Raw genomic sequence first — 26,602 nt, 5'->3', positions numbered from 1 at the left:
AAATACGTATTTGTGCATAACAGTAATCAATAAAACAATAAAAGTCGATTCCAAACTAGGATCCGCAAGAAGTACAATACAAGCATGCCCAGGTGACTGTAAATGTGTACTGCGCATGCGTGACCGCCTTGCGCAAGCGCAGTTCAGAGCGTCTCTCAGGTCGGTTATTAAGCTGCAGTAATACAGTAGCTGCTTTGTTGCTAGCTAACTTTTGTACTCCGAAATCTCCAGAGACGTTTTATTTGCGCTTCAGATGCACAAGTAGCGGTAAGTGACTGGTTTAAGCTCCTTTCCTTGTGTGTGTGTTATGATTTGAGTAGATTTTATGTGATATTACAGTGTATTAGTGTCTCAGGACAAAGTTTACAGGCGCTGAGGAGCTGAAGCTGTTCGCTAACAGTGTTTTTGTGGTGTTTATAACGTGTTCATAAGGTGGTATATTAGTCCTGGATTAGTCCTGACCATCATGGAGACAGTGTTGTGTTTATTAGTCTGAAAGAGAAGCAGAGAGTAGTTTTGATTGTTTATTATCATTATTATCGTGATCTTTATCAGTAGGATTTCTTCCTCCAACTGTCATGCAAAGCATCTGCACTGGATTGGCGGGAAATAATAATAATAATAATAATAATAATATCAACAACATTATACAAGATTATACTATGTTTTTCAGGTATCAATTATCATTGGTGCCAATTTTTTTTTTTTTTAGAGGTGTTGAGGTTTTTCCAAATCGGTATCTATAAATATCACGGTTTCACGATATTATTGTAGTAATTAATACATGTATTTTATACAACATTTAGTTCCAGGCCACTGATCTTATTATCTTATTATCGTATAGCTGTGCAGAGACGTCTGTCTGTCTTTTTATGTCTGTGTGAATCTCTGCTTGTCTAAAATAAACCATGTTTCCTAGTTCAAAACGTTTGGTACAGTAAACAATATCATCAGCAGACAGACAGAAAGACGTTCTTTTTAAAAAAAAAAATTTGGGGAATATAACTTTTTGATTTAAGTTTGATAGAAAGGAAGAATTTATCTTTCTGGAAATATACAAATATAGGTATCAGGGTATATGATCTTGTAACAGACAAAGAAAGTTTCCCAGCATGACAGATGGACGATGGAGGAGTTTAGGCTTTGTGGTTTCTCAGGAGAGAGAGAGAGATGGAAAGAGAGAGAGGGAGACGGAGAGAGAAAGAGAGGGAGACGGAGAGAGGAAGAAAGAGAGAGAGAGGGGAGAGAGAGTGACAGACAGACAGGGAGGGTGTGTGTGTGTGTGTGTGTGTGTGTGTGAGAGAGAGAGAGAATGAGAGAGTGTGTGTGTGTGTGTGTGTGAGAGAGAGAGAGAGAGAGAGAGAGAGAGAGAGAGGGTGTTTATGGCAGCTATAATGTAGGTATGATGTTGATAATGTATAATGTAATGTAAAACATTTCTCAACATTAAATCTGACTACAAACTGTTTAAATGTGGTGATCATGTTAACATTTGAATCATTTGGTAAGTCTTGTAAGCACTTTGCCGGGGTGACAGCACTCCGTTACGGGTTGTGCCTTATCACACCCACCGAACACGACATCGGACTGAAGTTGTGTCATACCGGTGCAAAGATATTTCTCTATGTCTTTGCACAGGTGAACTGTTATTGCACTCGTTATGTCGTCCCACCGCTGGCTTTTCCTGTCACATACCTGCGTCTGGTTTTACCGTTTCATCGATGCACAAGTTTTTCTTTTTCTGCATCTCTGATCTCTTTCTAAATCATTCATCTTTTTTTTTAATCATTTTTATTTTGCATTCGCTGCCACGGCTGTTAACAACTGTTACGCTATTCTTTTCAGTGCAATTTTTTTCAGTGCCTTTCATTTTAACGCTGTTCCAAGGTGAAGGTGGAGTATTTGCATATGAATCGCAGACTTTCAGCGATGCAAAACACACACTGAGAGAAAGAAGTTATTTATTGTTGTTGAAAAAAATAGAAAGAAAGAAAAAAGTGGAAGTTCAGGTACTAAAAAAAAAAAACCCTATAAGCTCCAAGATTAGGATAAAAGGTAAAAGAACGTTTCTGTCATAATTGTGTAATTTAGCATAAGTGTTCATTTGTGTCTAGAACAGCAACCCGGACGGTGCGGACGCAGCATTAACCTGTATACGTTTAGTGTCCAGTTTATTAGGAACACCTGCACATTTACAGGTTCACTGATAAGCAATCAGCCGATCGTGTGGCACCATAAAGTAGAACACAGATACAGGTCAAGAACTTCAGTTCACATCAAACTCCAGAACGGGGAACATTTTAAATGAACTTGTTTATGGTTATGACTTCCCGTTCCTCTTTAATAGCTTTTCTTTGCACCTCCAGTAGAAAAGAAGCAAATTGCAGACATCAGTCTTTTTTTAGAGAATCAGCTCCGTTTTGGACACGAGGGAAAACGGTGCAGGTTTTGTTCACGGCTGGATTCTCGCTTTAATCCTAGCAGGAGAGTTCTCGTAGTCTCGTCTGCGGCGCACAGCCGGATTCGGGAGAACTGCCGAGCGCTCGCGGTGGGAGAAAGTGACTCATTCAGGAAACAGATTTCAATTCAAACATCCAGTTCTGGTTATAGAGCACAGCTGCTCACTAAAGGGGAAAAAAGATCTCTCTGTTTAGTAGAAACATGAAACATAACACAGTGGCTTTTATGTGGATTTCGAGTTCAGTGAAATGGAGAGTTTTTTTGGGGGGTTTGTTTTGTTCTGACAGAACGGTGTATATGGGGCTGGGGGAAACATCTGGTGGTAGTTTGTCGAGTTGCAGCACAGTGCAAAGTGAAACCGAATCATGCAGCAAACGAATCAAATGAATCAATGAATCAAAATGAATCAAAAAAAGGATTCCTACTCTGGGAGCTTGTTTAATGGATGTTATTATAACCTGTGTGTGTGTCTCTGTGTCTATTTGTGTGTGTGTGTGTCTGTGTGTCTGTGTGTCTGTGTGTGTGTGTGTGTGTGTGTGTGTGTGTCTGTGTGTCTGTGTGTCTGTGTGTCTGTGTATGTACGTTTTGTGTGTATGTATGTGTGTGTGTCTTTGTGTGTGTGTGTATATGTACGTTTTGTGTGTGTATGTATGTGTGTGTGTCTTTGTGTGTGTGTGTGTGTGTATAGGTCAAACCCATGACCCAACAGGAGCAGAATGAGTTCAGGGAGAGTTGGGAGGACGCACAGGCTTGGATGCAGGCCGTCCAGGAAAGACTTAAGCTCATCGACAACACCGCAGGACCCAGAGCGGCTCTGGAGGTTCGACTGAGAGAGACGGAGGTGACACAACGAACCACATCTTACATGCTTCAGAAATGTCTGCTCATTATAGCAAGCCGACAGAGAGCTAAAACAGTTCTATACATGAAGGGCACAGAGATTAAAAAAAAAAAAAAACACTTCTGGCTGTAAACCAAGTCAATACAAGCTGCAGAATGACAATGTTTTATATTCTCTTCTCTTTAGGGTGTCACATAAAGAGGGGTTTTTGTCTGTAGGGAAAGAAGATTTGTCTTATCTATATACAGTATGATGTTAATAAAAAAAAACTCCACCTCCTTTATATATTCCATGTCTGGGACTTTGAACATTTTAACAGGATTCCGCTATAGTAGTAAGACGGTGATTGTTTCAATAGTAACAGCTCATTCATAAGGCCACGCAGTGGAACAGCGTCAGGGTGGGAATCGCTCCGTTACAACAACGCGTCCTTACTCATTATTTATTCTTATGGTTTTAATATCTTAATTAAAGGCACTTAGCTGAGTCGAAACCTGACTGAACAGAACAGGAAGAGCTCCATCCTGTAACCACCATCATCATCATCACAGCAGGTCACAGACATAAAGACAAGTCTGATTAAAGACCCAGTAGTTAAAGCCTCACATGCAGCGACAGCGTCTGTACTTATAAATACAGCCTACTCATAAAGTATTGCGTAAGGACAAGTGAAATCAGAAGATTAAAAGTTGAGCACGAGACGGTAGCTTTTGTTTCCTGATGTTTAACACGTATCGAGACGTATTCGACAACTTAGATAATCAGTTCTTTATGCCTACATCCTGGGCCTGGGCTTTAACAGGAGTCAGGAGGTGTGGTAGCTTAGTGGTTAAGGGATCGGACTCCAGATCGGAAGGTTGTGAGTTCGTCAATTGCTCGGTTGTATAAAATGAGATAAAAATGTAAATCCCATCAATGTAAATGCAACGGAGTTGAGTTTAATGCCTATATATTAATATTCCTTGTTGTGATTATTACATAAAGTAGCATTTAAATAGCTTTTAAAATAGCACTTGGTCCTGCACATCTCATCTGTTTGCATTCTATTAATTTATTTATTTATTACTTCGCATCCCGACAGTAAACCATACGCTTCTTACAGAACGAAGACAAGAAACTAAACTCGTAATATAGCCACAAGGAGCGACCTGCGGGGTCCAAGCACCATTCACAAGTAGCTTTCGTCCATAGTCAGCTGTTGCAGAGGACGTAAAGTTATGCAGACTATAAGGTTTTTGCGAAAGTAACTCATTCTCCTCGTATATTAACACACACATTCTTTTTCTTGCCTAAATCCTTTAATTCCGTCTCAAGTCACGGTTTCGCCTGCTTGAATTAACTCGACTCAGCTCCGACCTTCCAAGACTCGAATCTCGACTTTCTTTCGCATGCTGCGTTGTGTAACTAGGCTACAGCAATAATCGTTTCTTTCTTCACTCCAATCACGTGACTACATCCTACCGCCAAGTCATCCTTCACCCCTTCAGGACTCGATTAGCAGATTATAGGCTTTCGGCTTATCTTTTATTCCCTACGAGATGCGCACAGCTTTTACTGACTGACTTTGCATGTTTTAATATTTATTAAGTGAATCTTAAAAAAGACGCCGTCCCCCGGGTACGCTTAAACGTACATGCTAATGCTTTAACCCCGAAGGAAATCAGCGAATCGGAGCAGGAGGGCCGGATGAAAATGGACGTGGTCCTGGTGGCCGCCGAGGCTCTTCTGAAGAACGGCGACGAGGCGCTGAAGAACCAGACACACTCCAAACTCAAAGAACTTAAGACCCTGTGGGACGAGACGTCCACCTACATCATCCACTGCCACAGGTACGGACACGAAACGAATCAGGTTAAAAAATTCCGTATTATAATGAACGGAAAGCTGGATCTGGGGTCCCACCGTGCTATTAGAATAATTACGAGTTAAATATTCCTACTCACACACACAGAGCCCTTGGAATGAAAGGTACTCAGCAGGAACACGGAAAGTAATCAGTCATGCTAATTCTACAGTTTTAAACAATAATCACCGTTTTAAATCAAAACAAAATGATTTCAAGCCAAAACTCGTTGTAATATAAAGGATACAAACGCAGCGTAAAACAAAGATAGCCAGATATCAAAGTTCAGAGGTTTCTAATACACATCGAACATAGCGCTAGCGTGTTATCCGTCTCGTCCGCTAGCTAGCAAGCGAAGTCACGATACAGTGTTTTAATTATGTTTAGGATGATTTTCAGTACACGAGAGAAAATAAATCTGAAATAACAGGACAATGTTGACACTCTCGTTACGTGCAGGTTTTCTTTCCGCGCTATTCGGCGCATGATCCGGCGCATCCTATTCTCCTGAATGTTATCGTTTTATATCGTAAAGCAGGGAATAGCGGAAGCCAGCGGATACTAAGTCATCGTCAGGCAACACGCAGCTGTTGTTTCTAGCTGTTACTAGCAATAGAGCCATGAACAGCGATCTGCGGGGTCCAAGCACCCTTCGCCATCGCCTTCCCAAGCGCTCCATAGCAGTTTATCTCTTCATCTATTTTTTTTCTGGTTAAACCTTGTTGGTCATTACTTCACCCGTGAGTCTTTGGCATCGTTTCTACTTTAGCCGTATCGAGTGGGTGTGGCTTCACTGGAGCGAGTACCTGAAGGCCCACGAGGAGTTCAACATGTGGCTGGTGAAGGTGCAGCGGACGGTCGAGCCTCAGCTGGAGCTCCAACTGGGTCTGAGGGAGAAGCTGTGGCAGGTGGACCACCACGACGTGATCTGCAGTGACGTGAAGGCCCAGGAGCCTCTGCTGGAACGGCTGCTGGACGAGGCCTCCGCCATTTATATCCGCACCCAGGACCCCAGCGTGGACGAGAACGCTCAGAACGCGCTCCAAGAGGCCTACGACAACGTCCGCACCAGGGCAGAGGTAACGTTCAGGAGATCAGAGCGGATACGAGGAGACGATAATTCACCAAGAAAAGCCTTGAGAATAAAATCGAGGATCTTTTGAATGCCTTAAAAAAATCGCATTAAATCTCGATGTTGATGAATTTTCTCTAACGACATTACTGACATAGCACAAGGGTTTTATTATCATAATTTAAAAAATGTTTTGTTTTTTTAATGGATTTCTTTGTGGCATGCAAGCAATTTGTTTTAACTTCGTATTAATTTCCAGAGAATAAAGAGCGAGGGAACGTTCGTGGATGTTTCACAACATTTAAATGTGACTGCGAGCAGATAAAAAGACTGACACTTTAGGGACCCCTGTGATAAGAACGGAAATATTCCCGCAGCACGTCGCGTGCCGTATCTCTTCTGTTAGCCATTAGAAAAACATGTTTGGAATGCGGGATAAAGGATGAAGTCTGGTCCTGTCCTTCAGCTGTCCCTTTTCTTTTTTTTTTCTTTTCTTTTAAGCACTCAAGTTTGAACACGCTTCATACCAGATCACTGTGGATTTCATACCAGCATACAAAATAAATAAATAAATAAATCCATCCATCCATCCATCCCGTGCTGTTATATTATTCGCTGTGACTCTCTAATAATGTTCCGCAGATAAAAAAGACGCATTTAATGGTACGGCTGACTGGGAAAAGTCCCCCAGCGGCTTGTTTCCAGAGGTCACGTGAGTGTTCTTTACTGATCCGCAGGAGAGGCTGGCTCTGGTGCAGAAGGTCGCAGAAGAGCATCGGCAGTACCAAAGCCGCATTCACGAGTTTCAAAAGTGGTTGGTGTCCAAGACCGACGAAGTGAGTCGTTTCACCGAGATCGAGGACGTTTCTGAGAATCGGCTGCGAGCCCTGCAGGTACTTTCACTCACTTCAGATGTGGTGAGAAGGAAAAAAAGAAAAAGGTTCTTTACAAAGGAAAGCGAGGCACGCTGACGGTGAATACTTATTCATTACCGTTAAGTTTAACCAGAATTTGTACGAATCCTTAATGAATTTATTTATTTATTTATTCATTAGCTTACAGTGACGTGACGTACGGTGACCCATACTCAGAATCCGTCCTCTGCATTAACCTATCGAAAGTGCACACACACAGCAGTGAACACGCACACAGCAGTGAACACGCACACAGCAGTGAACGCGCACACAGCAGTGAACGCGCACACAGCAGTGAACGCGCACACAGCAGTGAACGCGCACACAGCAGTGAACGCGCACACAGCAGTGAACGCGCACACAGCAGTGAACGCGCACACAGCAGTGAACGCGCACACAGCAGTGAACGCGCACACAGCAGTGAACGCGCACACAGCAGTGAACGCGCACACAGCAGTGAACACGCACACAGCAGTGAACACGCACACAGCAGTGAACACGCACACAGCAGTGAACACGCACACAGCAGTGAACACGCACACAGCAGTGAACACGCACACAGCAGTGAACACACCCGGAGCAGTGGGCAGCCATTTATGCTCCAGCGCCCGGGGCACCTCAGTCGTGGCTGGCCCGAGACTCGAACCCACAACCTTAGGGTTAGGAGTCAGACTCTCTAACCATTAGGCCACGACTTCCCCCAAATTAATTATTTATTTATTTATTTATTTATTTATTTATTTATTTATTTTTAAAAAGTGAAAGTGTCCTATCGTGCAAAATGAAGTAGCTATTTTCAGTTCTTTGTTGTTGTTTTTTTGTTTGGTTGGTTTTTTATGTGGTATCGGTCTGATTATCGTTGCCATAGTAACATGTTGCACAGCCTTATTTAACAAAAAAGAAGTATAAAAGTTGACACGATGCAGCTTTCTGTGGAGATGCATATTTTGCGTTTTCAGGACTGTTTAATGTGCTTATCGTTGCGTGTTATTTAACCGCCTAGGTTTAAGTTCCAAATTTTCACACTATGCAGTTAAACGAACGAACAAACGTTGGATGAGGACCACGAGGGGGAAATACACAGGAAATCAAGTGATCTGAACATGAAAAAAGCAGAGTTGGTGCTAAAAACATGATCCTGTATATCACATCCAGTATTTGTCGTCTTCCAAATATCCAGAGCGCACGACTCGGTGAATCAGCCTAAAACACATGACCGGTTTGATTCACTGTCTGAGTCGATTCAGAGTCAAATCACAGAATCGAATCGGGGTAAACTTCAACTCCAAATGCTGGACTAAATTTGTAACAAAGACTGTATTAACCTGCATAAAGGCTACAAAATCTAAACCTGCTCCTTTTTTCAGGACCTGGATGACAACATCTCCCGTGAAGAAGAGACATTACTGTACATCGAAGCCCAGGCCAGGGCTGTGAAGACCAACACGTCACCCGCAGGAGCCGAGCTAATCACGGAGGAGGTGGAAGAGCTGCGGCTGACATGGCAGAGGCTGAGGCTGGCGCTGGTGGAGATACACTCCGAGCTGAAGGGCTCTATGGATGCTCAGAGAGAGTACTACACCCGGCGAGAGGAGCTGGCAGAGGGCATCAAGCAGCTCCGGGCCCTTGTGCACAAAATGAGCCGTCAGCTGGAGAATAAGGATGGTGAGAGGACCGAGGAGAACATGGTGGCTCAGTGGAAGAACTATACAGTGAGTGCACACTTTCTAACTCTGGTCCCTGTGATAACGTGCTATAGAGGGAATCAGCCGAACTAGCACATAACCTGCATATTTCTGTGGCAGTAATTATGGGGTAGAAAATAAAACACCCTGGGTAAATTCCTGACCAGGGTGAGACAGATAATCATCACATTAAGTGGAATTTCTCGAGAGGTTTTGGTTGAATCGTACAAAGAGTTCCCTGTGAATTCTTCAAGAGGCCATGCATGACATGCCTCGCTCACTCTACCTGTACAAATGACTCCCATCCCAACAGGGTTCACAAACTGTTTACATAGGATTCATAAACTATTCACATGCTTCATAGCTCGTCACTCATCAGTGTACAGCCAGAAGTATTAGGCACGGGTGTGCACAAACTCCTCACTCTCTCTCTCACACACACACACACACACACACACACGATTCACAACTGGATCACAGCCGATTCACAACTCGTACCCATGATTCCTAGCTCAGGCACAGAGGCTTTACCATGTCATTGTCATTAATGCTGTTTGAACGTTCTTGATGTCCGTGTATATTAGTGGCATCCGTGACTTTTACAGGACGCGAGGACTGTCCTTTCGGCTGAGGAGCATCAGGTTGAGCAGCTCAAAGCCCAGCTGAAGGAGTTATACAGGTTCCCACATGACTCCCGAGTAATTGCTGATGAAGTATTGACTGCGGTGAAAGAGTACCAGAGGTGTGCTCACACAACACGATACACAAGCCCTAAATATGATAGACAACCTGTACACACGATTTACAAACTCATATACACGATTCACAACCCATAAACATGGTTCTCAGCTGACTCGCAACCTGTTTACATAATGCACAATTCATACACATGGTTCACAACCGATTCACAACTCATACACATGGTTCACTATGTGTATTCCAGTGCATGTACACAGCTGTTAGTAAGTTAACACTTAAAATTGCTAATTCTTTTATGTAGGCCTATCTCATCACACTACAGACTGCAGTGATGACCTCCTAAACAGCTGTATTCTTTAAGCACCTAATGTAACCTTACTCTGAGAGCTAATCTTACTTACTATAGTTAACCTATCTCTGTAATATTACTCCTCTCTGTTATTAGTGATAACTAACCCTTAAACATGTCCGAATTTGGAAGGAAAAACCAACTTACCTGAGACGATGAGTGAGCAATTGGCCGCTGATCCGCCATTTCGGCGCCAGTGGTTTAAAAGAGGGCGGTTGGTTTAAACTTCGTGGAATCGATTCATCTTCCCTCGCTTAGTAATGCCTGTGAACGTGATGACGTATTTTGACAGTTGTTTCGCAGACCGTTTTCGTGTGTGAAAAAGAGGTGTTGTGAAAACAAGCGTTGTGTGTGTAAACTGTCATAGTCGTACATTTTGAAGTTGTATTTGAACAAACACACAAAATCTCGTATCTGTAAACTGTCGTGGCCGTAGATTTTGGGATCCAACTCCGCAAAATTAAAATTTACACACAAATGCTTTGAATTACGTACGATTATTATTGACTGTGTTTTTATTCCATAGTTCACAGCCGATTCACAACTCTTACACATGATTCACAATTGATTCACAACTCTTACACATGATTCACAATTGATTCACAACTCTTACACATGATTCATAATCGATTCACAACTCATACACATGATTCACAATCGATTCACAACTCATACACATGATTCACAATTGATTCGCAACTCATACACATGATTCACAATTGATTCGCAACTCTTACACACGATTCACAAACCGATTCACGACTAATACACATGATTCACAATCGATTCGCAACTCATACACATGATTCACAATTGATTCGCAACTCTTACTCATGATTTACAATCGATTCGCAACTCTTACACATGATTCACAATCGATTCCCAACTCGTACACATGATTCACAATTGATTCATAACTCATACATGATTCACAATCGATTCACAACTCATACACATGATTCACAATTGATTCATAACTCATACATGATTCACAACCTATTCCCAACTCGTACAAATGATTCACAATCGATTCACAACTCATACACATGATTCACAATCGATTCGCAACTCTTCACAAACCGATTCACGACTAATACACATGATTCACAATCGATTCCCAACTCATACACATGATTCACAATCGATTCACAACTCATACACATGATTCACAATTGATTCATAAATCATACATGATTCACAACCTATTCACAACTCATATACATGATTCACAATTGATTCACAACCCCTACACATGATTCACAACCGATTCACAACTCATACACATGATTCACAATACACAAATGATTCACAACTGATTCACAACTCGTACACATGATTCACAATTGATTCACAACTCGTACACATGATTCACAAGCCTAAATCTTAGAAACCACACATAATCTGTACAAATGATTCACAACCCTTACACAAGGTTTACAAACTGTTCACACACCACATAGTTCACATGCTTCACAGCTCATCACTCATCAGTATATAGCCAGAAGTATTAGGCGCAGGTTTGCACAAACTCCTCTCAGACTCCAGACGTCTCACATCTCAGAATGATGTCATTCTGACTGTATTAATAACACACACACGATTCACAACTCATACACATGATTCACAGTTAACAAATAATTCAAAACTGACTCACAACTAATACACATGATTCACAACTCGCATATGATTTCAAAACCGATTCATAACTCATGCACATGATTCACAAGCCTAAAACTTAGAAACCACACATAATCTGTACAAATGATTCACAACCCTTACACAAGGTTTACAAACTGTTCACACACCACATAGTTCACATGCTTCACAGCTCATCACTCATCAGTATATAGCCAGAAGTATTAGGCGCAGGTTTGCACAAACTCCTCTCAGACTCCAGACGTCTCACATCTCAGAATGATGTCATTCTGACTGTATTAATAACACACACACGATTCACAACTCATACACATGATTCACAGTTAACAAATAATTCAAAACTGACTCACAACTAATACACATGATTCACAACTCGCATATGATTTCAAAACCGATTCATAACTCATGCACATGATTCACAAGCCTAAAACTTAGAAACCACACATAATCTGTACAAATGATTCACAACCCTTACACAAGGTTTACAAACTGTTCACACACCACATAGTTCACAAGCTTCACAGCTCATCACTCATCACATACAGCCAGAAGTATTAGGCGCAGGTTTGCACAAACTCCTCTCAGACTCCAGACGTCTCACATCTCCGAATGATGTCATTCTGTTCAAGATCACACACATTCACAACTCACAAGTTGATTCCCAACTTACAAATGATTCAAAACCGTTTCACAACACATACACATGATTCCCAACCCTAAGCCTTACAAACCACACATAATCTGTACAAATGATTCACAACCCTTACACATGACTCACGAACCTTACACAGGGTTTACAAGCTGTTTACATAGGATTCATAAACTCTTCACATGCTTCACAGCTCATCACTCATCAGTATATAGCCAGAAGTATTAGGCGCAGGTTTGCACAAACTCCTCTCAGACTCCAGACGTCTCACGTCTCTGAATGATGTCATTCTGACCGTATTAATAACACACACGATTCACAACACCTTCATATGATTCACGACTCACATAGGATTCAAAACCGATTCACAACTCGTTCACATGATTCACAACTCACATACCATTCAAAACCATTTACAACTCATTCACATGATTCACGACTCACATACGATTCAAAACTGATTCATAACTCATTCACATGATTCAAGACTCACATACGATTCAAAACCGATTCACAACTCATTCACGTGATTCATGTGAACCTTAGAAACCACATATAATTTGCCGAAAGTATCAGGTGCAGGTTTGCACAGACTCCCCTCAGACTCCAGACATCTTTCTGATCAAGATTATATATACACACACACACACACACACACACACACACACACACACACACACACACACGGTAATGATTAACTTCACAGCTAACACTTAGTATAGTAACGTATTATTATATTTATTACATTAATTAAAATAAGGAACTACCACCTATTTTTCTCAAAACAACTTGCCCCAAGTGTTTTATTCATTATATATACAGTGTGTGTGTGTGTGTGTGTGTGTGTGTGTGTGTGTGTGTGTGTGTGTGTGTGTGTGTGTGTGTGTGAGAGAGAGAGAGAGCTATTTAGCTCATTTTATATAGAATTGTCTTTAACTTTTCTAATCATTCCATGGACTACCCGCATGCTGGACTGTGTTTTGACGCTTGCGTGTGTGTTGCAGCGTGAAAGGTCGCACGTTCCGGCTCTGCTCAGAGAGCGAGGCAGCACTGAAGCAGCTGCTACAGGATCCTCTGCATGGCTTCAGTCAGTGGAGTCAGGCGGCGTCTCAGGTGCTCGACACCTCTGCAAAGGTCACCGACTTTTCCCACATCGCTGTGCATGTGCAGAACATCGAGGTAAAGTGTGTGTGTGTGTGTGTGTGTGTGTGTGTGTGTGTGTTTGTTTGTTTTGATATTCATCTTAAACACAGTGACGGACGTTCAGCCTTGACGTCTGGTGCTATAGAGGAGATTATATTCTGTTCCAATGATAACACACTGAAGATTATGTATTCAGTCCCATAAAGCCTTGAAGTTTAATCGGAAGGATCCGACTTTCTACAGACGCATTAAATGTCATATCAAACTAACCTTCTGTCATCAGAGATCTTATTCACACAACAGCCTCCTTCGGGTTGGTTTACTGTATCTTCTAATCTCCTTAATGGTCCTTCTGGAAAGTACCGTGTGAATATCAAGCACTACGCTAAGACGTTAACACGTCAGTTCAGTGCGCAGATAAAATTAATAGCCTTGAAGATAAATACATCTTTGATATGTTGCTGGAGAAAGTCCTCAGACCAACTCGGTGGATCAAAGCCCCGGGCGCCTGGTGGAGGAAAAAAAACGCACGGCTTTTATCAGTTCATCTTTAACAATTTGCAATGATGACTTCTTCAGAGAGTCGAGTGGAAACACTCTTCAGCCTCGTCAGCCTTACCATTGAAAATTCGCTTTAAAGTGAATGACCCACAAGTCTGTTTAGCTGCTCTGACCGATGAATAATAAATAAGCATAAAAAAAAACGGAACAAAAAAGACACTCGGAAAATCGTGTTTAAATAAATAACTGTATTTATCAGGGCTGAATCAATTCCTCGTATAAAAAAAAATCGCAGAGGGAAGCGAACGGGGCGAAAGCGTCGAGGGGCGAGGAGAAGATTCTAGCATCACCGAGTCCACTGAGACGTGTTTAGACGAAATCATCCTGATTGCTAATTGAAATAATGGCCTGTAAAAATGTCTGTGTGTTGTGTGTGTATATGCAGTGACTGTTTACGACTATTTGTGAAAGCCTAAGCATCATCCATGTTTATAGTCTTATTCTCTGTCAAACAACCACACACACACACACACACACACACACACACACACACAAGCGAGTTTTATAAGATTTGATGTTTAGTTTAGACTATCAGATTGTGTGTCTGTATGTTTGACTATGTGTGTGTGAACGTTCGGGTCTGTGTGTGAGTGTTTGTGTGTGTGTGTGTGTGTGAGTGTTAGTGTGAGTGTTTGTGTGTGTGTGTGTGTGTGTGTGTGTGTTTGTGTATACGTGTGTGTCTGTGTACGCATTTGTTTATGTGTTTATACGTGTGTGTCTGTGTGTGTTTTAATACGTGTGTCTGTGTAAGTGTCTGTGTGTTTGTGTATGTTTGAGTGCATGACTGTGTGTCTGTAAGTGTCTGTGTGTTTGTGTACGTGTTTGTGCATGACTGTGTGTGTGTGTGTGCGGGTGTGTGTCTATGCGTGTGTGTTCTCAGTCGTTTGCAGCCTCTTTTTAATAAGTTGGAAAAAAAAATCTTTATTTAGTCTGAAATATTTTTCCTCGCTCTCCGTCGACGCGACTCTAATACTAATGACAAAGCTACTAATAAGTCACTAACGTATACGGTTGCTGCTTTTCTGTTCCGACTCCGTAACCTCCTCCTCAGTGGAACAGATCAGATCACGTGTCACCGTCTTACATCCTGGAAACGAAAGTAGCGATTTCACAGCGTCCTCGCGATGGCCTACGGATTATAAGATTAACCGCACGATCAGTCGGCACCCGACCGACGGCTGACATCTGTTTTAATTCTCTACTGTGGAAACGCACTCAAGACAGCGTTCATACCGCAGTCGTGTCGCGTCTCTTTCCGACCCTAATGTCTTCTTAGCAAGCTGATCGTTCGTATCTGTATTCAGCCATTTAACACTGTCTGAAAATCAATTCCAAGTCAGGACGTCCAAGCAAATTCACCCCAAGAGCGGACCGCAAGATGAAACATCATCATGGGACCTTTGCTAAAGTTTGAGAAAGGACAAGACTTATGTGGAATAATGTGCGCTGGTCTGATGAGCCTAAATCTGAATTATTTGGCCACCATAACAGAGGACATGTTAGACATTCGTTCATTCATTCATTTTCTACCGCTTATCCGAACTTCTCGGGTCACGGGGAGCCTGTGCCTATCTCAGGCGTCATCGGGCATCGAGGCAGGATACACCCTGGACGGAGTGCCAACCCATCACAGGGCACACACACACTCTCATTCACACACACACACACACACTACGGACAATTTTCCAGAGATGCCAATCAACCTACCATGCATGTCTTTGGACCGGGGGAGGAAACCGGACTACCCGGAGGAAACCCCCGAGGCACGGGGAGAACATGCAAACTCCACACACACACACACAAGGCATTCTTTATTCTATTTTTTTTTTCCTCTCTGTTCAGAAGCTGATGAGAGACAGCGTGCAGCTGCAGGAAAGGCTCAGCTCGCTGCAGGTGAAAGCCGACCTGCTGAGCTCGGTGTTCGGCGAAGAGAAAGCCCAGAGCCTGCTGGAGGAGCTCGGTACAGACACGAGGAAGAGAGAACAGCTTCAGAGCCAACTGCTGCAGAGGAGAACTCGACTGCAGGTACATGAGGGTTCCAACACATAGCATGGCAAACATAGTGGAGATAAAACATCATGCAGATAGATACAGGTCAAGAACTTTAATTAAACATCAGCACACAGATTATTTCACTGGAACAGCACTGTTTAATATCCATTCATTCTGTATAAAGGAAGGTGGGTGGTGGTTTTTTTTTCATTCTCAGGAATTAATTTCGAAGACGAAGAGCTTCGGTGAAGCGTACGACTCTATCCAACAGAAGCTCTCGTCTATAAAGGAGAGATTTCACACTGCAGACGGACTCCAGCCCGACATCCTCGCCAAGAAGAGCCAGGCTGACCAAGTGAAGGTGAGTTAAGGTTAAAGGTGAAGTCCACGATGTTTTAAAGCCAAGGTTGACATTTGAAATCACCAAAACAAACACGCCCCTAACCCAAATGGGTCCCACCTCTGTATCGATAGCTCCGCCCCACACATACATACGTAACCCAAGGCATCTATTATGGCGGACCCTGTTGGGGCGGCCGGCCGAGTTGATATTTTTTATCAATAACCGAACACTAGGAGTAATATTATGGTGATACAAACGTGTTTTTGTAGTGCTGTGTGTTGTAGCGTGAAAGGTTTATCTCCGTTTCACGCGGAAGACGACGTTCAGTTCTCTCCAGCGCTGGAAAGCTGCTCCTATATTAACACGTCCTACTTCTTGCCTTATCGTAAGCCTTTCTTCGCTTTCCTTTTGTTTTTATCCTCCATGTCAACGCTAAAACCGCTTTCTGCTAACGTCACACATGCGCACTGAACAATCTCTCCGCCCATATCGACAAGCCCCGCCCCTTTCTGCTCATTAGCTACACGTTTGTTTTGTTCCACCTTTTTAAGCTTCTTATTAAAAATGAAATTCTATTGAACCTTTTGTCAGTCACGTACACAACCGTACACAACACAGCGCTACATGCAGCGAAATGCTTTTTACAAAGGTCCTTTTTAACAAAAAGAAAGAAAGAAAACGTGGAAATAATCCAGAATAAAACAAATAAAATGGAATCTGCTGTACATTTAAGATGATTTTATAATCCAGCAAACGAATACAGTGAATGAGAGGAATACGGATATAGAAGTCTTATAAAGTGCAGCGTGTGTCCAGTTCTTTGTGCAGTTTGACAAAGCGAGCCATTTATTTTATTTCCTAAAAGCACCTTGATAGCAGGAACAGGAAATAACGCCCATATAAGGAAAGTAGTCCGGAAATCCCGGAGTAAGGGTAACGTAAGGAAGAATAGAAAGCATCTTGTGATATAAAACTGGTTCGTTGCTGGGTTTTGGTTTTTTTCTTGCCATGCCACTCACTACTATTTTTTTTAATTATTATTATTTTAATATTTTCTGGACAGGTTATTAAGAGAGATCTGGAAGACTGCGAGGCTCACATCACCGCTCTGGAGACGCTCGTCTCCTCCAGCTCCACCAACAGGACCAAGTTTGAGCGTCTCTACTCCGATTGGAAGCTCCTCTACAAATCCGTCCGTGTAAGAATTTATTTATTTTATTTTTTCTCTCCTCAAACTTTCAAAATTCTAAGCCTGAAGTGGTTCTGTGAGAGCTTGTGTATTCCTCGACTCCTGCTGTGCTTTGATGATGATGATGATGATGATGGTGGTGGTGGTGATCAAACCGTGCTTATTTTGGCCTGAGGATTTTGGCTCAGCGAGATGTTTATTTATTAAACAAAGTGACTCTGAAAGCAGCCACGTCTGTGTCGGTCCATGAGTTCTTCTGATTCAGTATGTAAGGCCCCAAGGACGTCTGTGATTCTGAGCTCCGCAAATGTCGGGTGTTTTGGTGCGGTTTGCGCTAAAAAGAATGAATAATTGGTAGGAACTTCTTCACCCTGTGTATTAAGACCCAGATGATATAATTAACACTCATCATGCCAGAGATATTATACCTGTTGTCCACTAGGGGGTGCTAATGGTTTTATTTTGTTTTATTTTATTTATTTTATTTGATACGAATCAGGTGAAGGTGACTGAGAGCGAGGAGAGTATTTTGGAGCACGAGAGTTTCCACGAGAGTCTGCTGAACATGGAGAAATGGCTGATGATCATGAGGCAGAAGCTGGAGTCGTTCCGAGGAGCGGACGGTGAGTGGAGCGTGGCGAACCGACAGCATGAAGCAGAGGTAAAGTACACACTCGTACAAACACACTCACACAAATTTACACGATAGTGTTTGACATGTATACAAGTTTCGTGTGTACGGTATTATATTAAGGAAAACGTTCTCGGAATAGAAATCCCATCATGCTCAATTTTACTTGTCGATTCTCTCCGGCTCCTGTAGAGGGCGCTGGGCGAGTTTCCAGAAAAGGAGCTGCAGCTGCACAGAACCGAAACGCAGGGTCATGCCGTGCTGCTGAAAACCACCGAAGATGGCAAAGTTCACATTCAGCGTGACATCCGGCGTCTGCGTGATTCCTGGATGTCTCTCCATGCACTCAGTCTGAACCTGTACAGGTGAGACTCTGCAAGGGATTGTGGGAAATAGCGCTGTCTATTATACAGTGTGGACAGAATCTTAACGTTATTTCGATTCTTATTCTGATTCATTGTTATTCCGAATATTGTTTTTGACTCTGTGATTCTGACTCCGAGTCTTATCCAGATTATTGTTTTGATTCTGAATCGTATTGTCTGATTCTGAGTCATTTGTGGATCTTATTCTTATTCTGGATATTATTCAGATCTTGTGATTCTGAGTCGTATCGATTCTTATTTTGATTCGGACTCATACTTGGTTCGGACTCTGATTTTTGTTCTGATTCGAAATCCTATCGATTCCGATTCTTAGTCCTAGACTCTTCTACCTAAAAGTGTTATGTGGGAGTGGTTTTTGCAGGAAGTGACCTCATTCCATGAAGCTTTTAAAAATAGTTGTATAACATACACAAAAATGTATTATACTCTTTTTTTTTTTCAGACTTTTGAATGGACACAGTACCTCAGGAGAAGTGGAGTCTTCACCACACTCACACCATGCAGACGATTTCCTGGAGGGATCCACGGTCGGAATCGGAGCAGGAAGCAGGTCGGGGCTCGAAGACGACCATCAGCTTCCCGAGGCTTCACCGATGGCCAGAGGTTCAGGAGGATTCGAGGCTTTTTCCAAACATAGGGACTCCGTGAGCAAACACGACGACGCGTCTCAAACAGACGACGGGGAGTTCGGGCCTCGAGGTCCTGGTCAGACGCCATCTGTGAACATCCGAGGTGTCTGGAGAGGCGAAGCGAGAGGTCAGGATACTGAAGCGGACTCGATCGCCGCCGGACGAGGATATCAGCAGAAAGATGAAGGACACGCCAGCGGCGCAAGACCGGAAAGGAGATCCGGGAATCGTGGGAGAACAAAGGAATGGGTTAAAGAGCACTCGACCGGGGTGGAAGACGTTGCAACACTGATCGAAGTCCACTATGCAAGTGATTCTCCTGATGCAGCAAAATTCTCAACTACAGATGTTAGGGCAAAACATCTGTCCGCCTTTACACACGTCGTAGACCCTCCGGCTCACGGCTCCACAGACGTCACTCAGGTCAGGAATTCACTTTATCACTTTTATATGAGCTTATTAGCAAAACCAAACACAGGATTTGAGGACTCCGGTCCTGCAGGTTGCTGCTCATATTTATTAGCACCCTTTTTAGTAATAGAATTGCCCTAATGTTCGTCACTGTCTTCATATGTCTGAGGTCCGCAGGCCTGTTTTTAACACTGTTTACGTTTCTCGCAGGTGAGAGAGAACAGACCGGATTGGAAAGGTCTCAGTGGAGAGTTCGATGCCTGGCTGTGTAAAGAAAATGAGAAACTGGCAGCGATTATGAGCAACCAAAGAGCACTGAGCACCAAAGAACTAAAGATTAGACGGAACACACTGAAGGTGGGGAACCGAGTCCTCTCTCTCTCTCTCTCCCTCTCTCTCTCTCTCTCTCTCTCTCTCTCTCACTTTCAGTTTCTCTCTCTCTCTGTCTCTCTCTCACTTTCTCTCTCTCTCTCTCTCTCTCAGTTCCTCTCTCTCACTCTCTCACTCTCTCACTTTCTCTGTGTCTCTCTCTCTCAGTTCCTCTCTCTCTCTCAGTTCCTCTCTCTCTCCCTCTCTCTCTCTCTCTCTCTCTCTCTCTCTCTCTCTCTCTCTCTCAGTTTCTCTCTCTCTCTTAATTAAACCATTCTTGTTTACTTCTAATAAAAAAAAAATTGTGTGTGTGTGTGTGTGTGTGTGTGCGTGTGCGTGTGCGTGCGTGCGTGTGTGCGTGTGCAGGAGCTCCGCGCTGGCATACCATGGGGTCAAGCTCAGTTCCAGCAGCTACTGAGCTCCTGGCAGGCTGAAGCAGGAACAGAGGATGTGGAACTGGAGGAGCTTCGCTACAGATGGATGCTTTATAAATCCAAACTAAAGGAAGCTGACGGTGTTAAAGCTCGGCTCCGACTCCAGGTACCCGGAGATAGAACGCTTATTTTTTTCCCTTTTCTCCTGCTTAGTCATTCTTTCTTCTAATATATCCAAGACATAATCACTTGGTTTTAACAAGTTTATATTGTTGGTTTGGCAAAAAAAAAAAAGGGATCAGACAGGATCATGATTGTACATGCTGTGATCAGTTCCAGCCACTGGGTGGCGCTCTTGGTACAATAACTGATCTAAAACTGTTTGGCTCTTTTGCAGGAGGAAGGAGTTCAGCAAGAGGAGCTAGTTCGGTCCAGAAAGGTATTTATTTATTTATTTATTTATTTATTTATTTATTTAATATGTGTATGTATATAGTGCAGCAGCTCCATATTAAATGTTATGTGCAAATTAGCCCCGCCCCCAAAATCTGAACCGAGCCGGTCAGCACTTACTGTCTGTTAGTTTCTGCATGTTATAGCTGCTTTATAAGGGAATGTCGCTGGCGGTGTCCTTTAAAGCTCTAGCTTTACTAAAGAACCCATAGCAAAAAGAAAATTGTTCACGTCAGCAAGATGGTGGAGAAAGTAACGAGATCTCGAAATAAGGATATAATTCTGATTATAGCAGCAGCTCTCGGGTTCAAGTCGACAGTATTTAGGTGAGATCATGTACTAAAGCATCGGTGAGATCCGGTCGGGTCTGTGCGGAAGCCTCCACAGCAGCACAAAGCCAAAGCACAGAAGGATCTGTAAAGATGACAAATATTGCTTCAGAACCCTTTTCCACCTAAATGCTTGGCAACAGTCATTTAAGACAGTAACTCGAACCCAATAGAACACAAACGTCAAGACCGTTTCCATTCCTGACTGAACACAGGTTCTATTTTCAGTAATTATGCGCATGATTCCTGACGTAAAAAAAAAAACTTTTAATTTCTTTTACTCGTCACCATCAGAGTTCACTTAAATATGTTTATTTAAAAGGGTTCACATCAATACACTGTGTTCTTTCCCTTCACTCAGGTCATGTTTCCTTTGTTTAAGAAGCACTTTGCAGATTAAAAAAAAAAAAAAAAAACGTTCAGTCATTCGCGTGAAGTGCTTTCACTTCTTATTTAAAGTGAAGGAAACACGACGCCGCTCCGTCGGATCTCGGGAGGTTTAGACGAAACGCAGCCAGCCGGCACCGACCATCACTTCGGCTAAATCAGCTAGAACTAACGAGCTTTCTCAATCAACAAGGCGAATTTAATTCCGAGGCTCTGTGGGACACCGAGTTTATGAAACATCACAGACGCAGTCTCTCTGTAGGGAGTGTGTTCGGCTTTCTGGCTCATTTCCTAAATTCTTAAGGATTTGCACCTTGTTTCACACCTCGTTTCCCGACCGACTTTCCATCTGTTCAGTCTCTCTGAGGAGCGGACGAGGCCTGGAGGAGAAGCAGATCCACTGATTAGTGCTCTAATACGCCGCAGTTAACGTTTAAGTTTATTATTCTGGTTGGTCACGTGACTCAGAAATAGAGGCAGCTGTATGAAATTAGATTAGAGTCAGGACATTTTGTTTGTTTTAACGTCTTTTAACGTCTTACTACGTTGCTACGTCGTTTACCGTTCCGGCTATTAACTCACGATCCGGTTCAAATACACAGATCTTTATTTTGACTGCAAATAGTTCCTTAATAAAAGCTTTTGGCGATACTTAGGCTGCAGAAAATAGAGCAAACTCCACCACCCTACGAAAGGTCTTCATGGTGGTGGAGGAGCTGTAATTGCGAGGGGAATTTTTGCCCTCCGAAGGCCTTAAGAACCATCTTGGAGGTTACTAGATCCAAGTTGGCTCATTAAGCATGACAGCGATCCAGATCATACACCGACTTAAACCCCGTTTAAAAAGCAAAGACGTGATCTATAAAAGGGTGGGATTTAGGACCCTGGAGGAAGTGAAAAGATCCCGAACCGAGGAGTGAGCTTAGATTTTCCGTTCTCGTCAAACATTACCGAGAATCCTGTCATGACACTTTTATGAAGCTACCGTGTGTCATACATCAAATTCTTGACACTGTATGCAGCATCATGACCCTACATTAAATAGCCCATAATAACGATGCCGAGGGTAACGCTGCCACCACCATGCTTCACTTTAGGAATGGTTCTTTCCTAGCGATGAGCAAGGTTGGGATTGTGCCAAGCAGAGCTCTTTATCATCAGTCAATATAGAAGACGGCTTGGTGTCGAGGGAGTACTAATCTTTTATTGTTGCACTTACTAATGCTCAATAGAGGAGGCGTGGCCTCTGTGGCTCTTAATGACAATAGAGGAGGCGTGGCCTCTGTGGCTCTTAATGACAATAGAGGAGGCGTGGCCTCTGTGGCTCTTAATGACAATAGAGGAGGCGTGGCCTCTGTGGCTCTTAATGACAATAGAGGAGGCGTGGCCTCTGTGGCTCTTAATGACAATAGAGGAGACGTGGCCTCTGTGGCTCTTAATGACAATAGAGGAGACGTGGCCTCTGTGGCTCTTAATGACAATAGAGGAGGCGTGGCCTCTGTGGCTCTTAATGACAATAGAGGAGGCGTGGCCTCCGGACGTCTTTGAGATGAACCGCGAATGCAAACGTGACCCATGTTTTATAAAATTAGTAACTGAACAACTTGAAAAGCTTTTGAGTCTGAAGGTGTGAAACCTCAGCATCAGGGACACGAATCATTGTCTTCTAATCTTCTCTTGCTTGTGAGATTAACGAGAGGATTTACACAGATATAACGGCATCGCCGTATCAACCGACTTTGTGTCTCGCGAGCGACAGTCGCAGGCGGAGACGGACTAGCGGTAATTACAGTGAACTCGCCAAGTAGAAGTTGACTAGGCCTAAGGAGGAAAAGATTTTCTCTTCTCATCCACCCACTCTCTCTCTCCCACTCGCACTCTCTCTGGCTTTCTCTCGGAGTCTCACACACACACACACACACACACACACTGCTCCTGTGATCTTGTGCATAGGCGGTACACGGGTGTATGGAAAGGACGGCGGGTTCAGAGGCTGCACTTTGCTCGCTGTTAGCAGGTGTGGGTGGTCCTTCACTTCACACAGAGCTAGGGCATGTTTGTGTCTGCGTTTCTGCTGTAGGAGTTTTCATTTTCAAACGCATGCGTTAATTTCTTTCTGACTCATGAGTCACGGGGAAGTGAGTCAGCGACGTGTTTAGCGACGTTTCTTTAATCAGGAACTTTATTAGAACAAACAGTTCCTCTAGTCCTGACACACAGAATGTCTCAATGTTGCTTGTGTGTGTATCAGAGCATTTGTGTGTGTGTGTGTGTGTGTGTGTGTGTGTGTGTGTGTGTGTGTGTGTGTGTGTATTTTTTCGCAGGAGAGCTGCTGTGGGTTCCTGTATCGTGTGTGTCGTGTGGCTCTCCCTCTGCAGCTGCTGCTCCTCGGTCTGCTGCTCTTCGCCTTTCTCCTGCCCCTGATGGACGAGGGCACGAGCTGCTCGCTGTCCAACAACTTCGCCCGCTCTTTTAACATCATGCTGCGCTACCATGGCCCTCCACCCACCTAAACACACACACACACACACATACACACACACACACATACTGTTAAATTTACATACAGCTTTATACGCACACACGTATACACACATAGGTACAGCTTTATCTGTGTCCTGTATACACACACACACTGTAGCACATTTATACACAGCTCTGTGTGCACACACACAGATTTACAGATTTACCTGCACACACACACACACACACTTACACACCTATACGTACATATGCGTAGGTGTACCTGCATGCACACACACATAACTGCACACATGGACACATTTGTATGTATGCACACACATATGCATGTACAAACACACCTACACGGTTGTCTGCCCCATTATCATCATCTGCCTGCTCGTCTACACACACACACACAAACACACTGAAAGTATCTGACACACAAGCACATCCTCACATACGTCTATGCACACGGCTCGTTCAGCATCAATCTTCATCCAACTGAACAAGCACCTACACACGACCACGCGCACACACACACTCACACACCTACATACAAGCGAGCTGCTTCAACATCACTCTCCGTCCAGCTGAACACACCCACACAACACCCACACACACACCGTAGAGAAAGCTTTTTATTTTCCTCTGAATCACCTCCTCCGTGGCCACCAAACACCAAAATATCTGTGGAATGTCCACCAAAATGAATATTATTCTATTCTTCATTATTAATCATGTTACGTAATATGGTTGTGTTAACTTATCTCTTTTCCAAGAAGACAAAAAAAAACAAATCAAGCTGCAGAGATGCAATGAAGGAACCTGAGCTCAGTTACTGTAGCATCATATTTCACGCTCGGCTGGGCCCAGCAGAACTCTGTGTGTGTGTGTGTGTGTGTGTGTGTGTGTGTGTGTGTGTGTGTGTGTGTGTGTGTGTGTGTGAGTGGGAGGCTGGCTTTGACGCTGGCAACCTGTTCCTCACGACTCGAGCTGTTGCGCGGTCTTATTTTATTACCGACAGAGTAGAACAGCTCTTACTGAGAGTAGAAACATTTCTATTCCAGTGTCTCGATATACTGCGCTGTAGAAAAATGCTCGTGTGTGTGTGTGTGTGTGTTTCAGTATTCTTTTTAACATACCTCTATCGACTTTAGTTTGCAACATGGACGCGTAACTCCTACTGTATGTCACACAAGAGGCCACTAGGGATGGGCGATATGACGAAAAATATCATATCACAATACTTGATAATATTTCTAAGAGTTGCCGATATATACATACACCATATTGGCAAAAGTTTTGGGACACCTTTCCAAATCATTACATTCAGGGGTTCCAATCATGTCCATGGCCACTGGTGTATAAAATCAAGCACCCAGGCATGCAGACTGCTTCTACAAACAGGCGCTCAGTCAATTCGAGCGTGACCGGGATAGGAATTTCCTCACTACTAATTATTCTACAGTCATCTGTTAGTGGTATAGCGGACAACAGGAAGTCAGCCACGAAGCAGTAGGCCACGTAAAATCAAAGAGCACAGACCGCGAGCCAGATCTTCTCGCCCGACCTCACAAATGCGCTTCTGGAGGAATGGTAGGGAAAAAAATTCCCATAAACACACCTGTAAACCTTGTGGAAAACCTTCCCAGAAGAGTTGATAGCTGGAAAAAGCTTCATATTAAACCCTACAGAGTAAGAGCAGGATGTCATTAAAGGTCCCGTGCATGTAAAGGCAGACGTCCCAAAACTTTTGGCAATACGGTGGAAATAAATAAACCTAAATGTTTTTTATTTTTAAACAAAAAGCGGATTTAAATCGATTAGCCAAATAAAATAGTGCTAGAGTTTCCTTCAGTATTAAGCATTAAGTTAAAGTTATCATTTAATAAATCATTTAAAAAGAAACATTTTATTGCTCAGGTCTTCGCTTCTGACCGGCCGGGAAACGGAAAGGAAATTGCGTCAAATTGTAAAAAAAATTTCGAATCGAGCGTTCGCGTCGTCAACGGATCAGCTAACAAATTTTACGCTAGCTCTAACAGAACAAAGATTTCCCCAAGGAGAAGTTCACTAGGTGATGTTAAAAACAGTACTGAAACATGGCATATATATATTCATTTCATTCTAGCTCTAAAACTTTTGCATTTAAACTCCTCCTGGATATAAAATATATATATATTCAATAATTTGATCGTTTTAAATCAGAAGAGCTAAAGATTGCTGTTTACTATGCATTAGCAACATAAACATAGCACATCTCCACTTTTGTGTTTAACGGCGCACCTTGAACTGAAATTGTGTCCTTGCTGCAAATTTCATTTTATTATCATTATTATTATTTTGTTATTTTTTTTAGCGCTAATAATTTTAACCCAGAAAAAGACCCATGAAAGGGAGTTTAACCAGAGAAAAAGAAAAAAAAAAGAACATTTCTGGTCATCCAACCAAAGCCCCAACCAAATATCACACTAGCTAGCTATCAAAACACCATCCGTCAACACAACACCAACGCGTGCTAACTAGCTAGCAAGCTTGTGCTAGATTTTTATTATTTTTTAAATTTAAATATTTCTTGATTAATTTCCATGTAATTAAACACTGAGGTTTGAGATTTTTAGGACATAACAAGGTTGTGTTAGATAAAATGAATATAAAATATTTGTTTTTATTTTTTATATATATATATATATATATATATATATAGAGGTGTTTGTGGGGGGGGACACGGTGGCTTAGTGGTTAGCACATTTGCTTCACACCTCCAGGGTTGG

General features: G+C 42.8%; 1 protein-coding gene across 1 annotated transcript; it reads left to right on the top strand.

The window, feature by feature from the left end:
* Positions 1–144: 144 nt before the first annotated feature.
* Positions 145–26,193, top strand: syne3 (spectrin repeat containing, nuclear envelope family member 3). The gene is made up of 18 exons (XM_027160012.2): positions 145–267; positions 3,149–3,301; positions 4,958–5,130; positions 5,914–6,223; positions 6,954–7,109; positions 8,498–8,842; positions 9,421–9,557; positions 13,173–13,347; positions 15,715–15,897; positions 16,082–16,225; positions 17,271–17,405; positions 17,896–18,057; positions 18,220–18,392; positions 18,856–19,465; positions 19,664–19,810; positions 20,189–20,362; positions 20,594–20,635; positions 23,690–26,193. Exons 2-18 carry the CDS (start codon positions 3,158–3,160, stop codon positions 23,876–23,878), a joined length of 3,399 nt encoding a protein of 1,132 aa, XP_027015813.1. The 5' UTR covers positions 145–267; positions 3,149–3,157; the 3' UTR covers positions 23,879–26,193.
* The last annotated feature ends 409 nt before the right edge of the window (positions 26,194–26,602 follow it).

This window comes from Tachysurus fulvidraco, chromosome 12 (genome assembly GCF_022655615.1).
Source record: "Tachysurus fulvidraco isolate hzauxx_2018 chromosome 12, HZAU_PFXX_2.0, whole genome shotgun sequence".
Classification (NCBI taxonomy): Eukaryota; Metazoa; Chordata; class Actinopteri; order Siluriformes; family Bagridae; genus Tachysurus; species Tachysurus fulvidraco.
The sequence above is the reverse complement of the archived record's forward strand: the minus strand, read 5'-3'. Positions and strand labels throughout refer to the sequence as shown.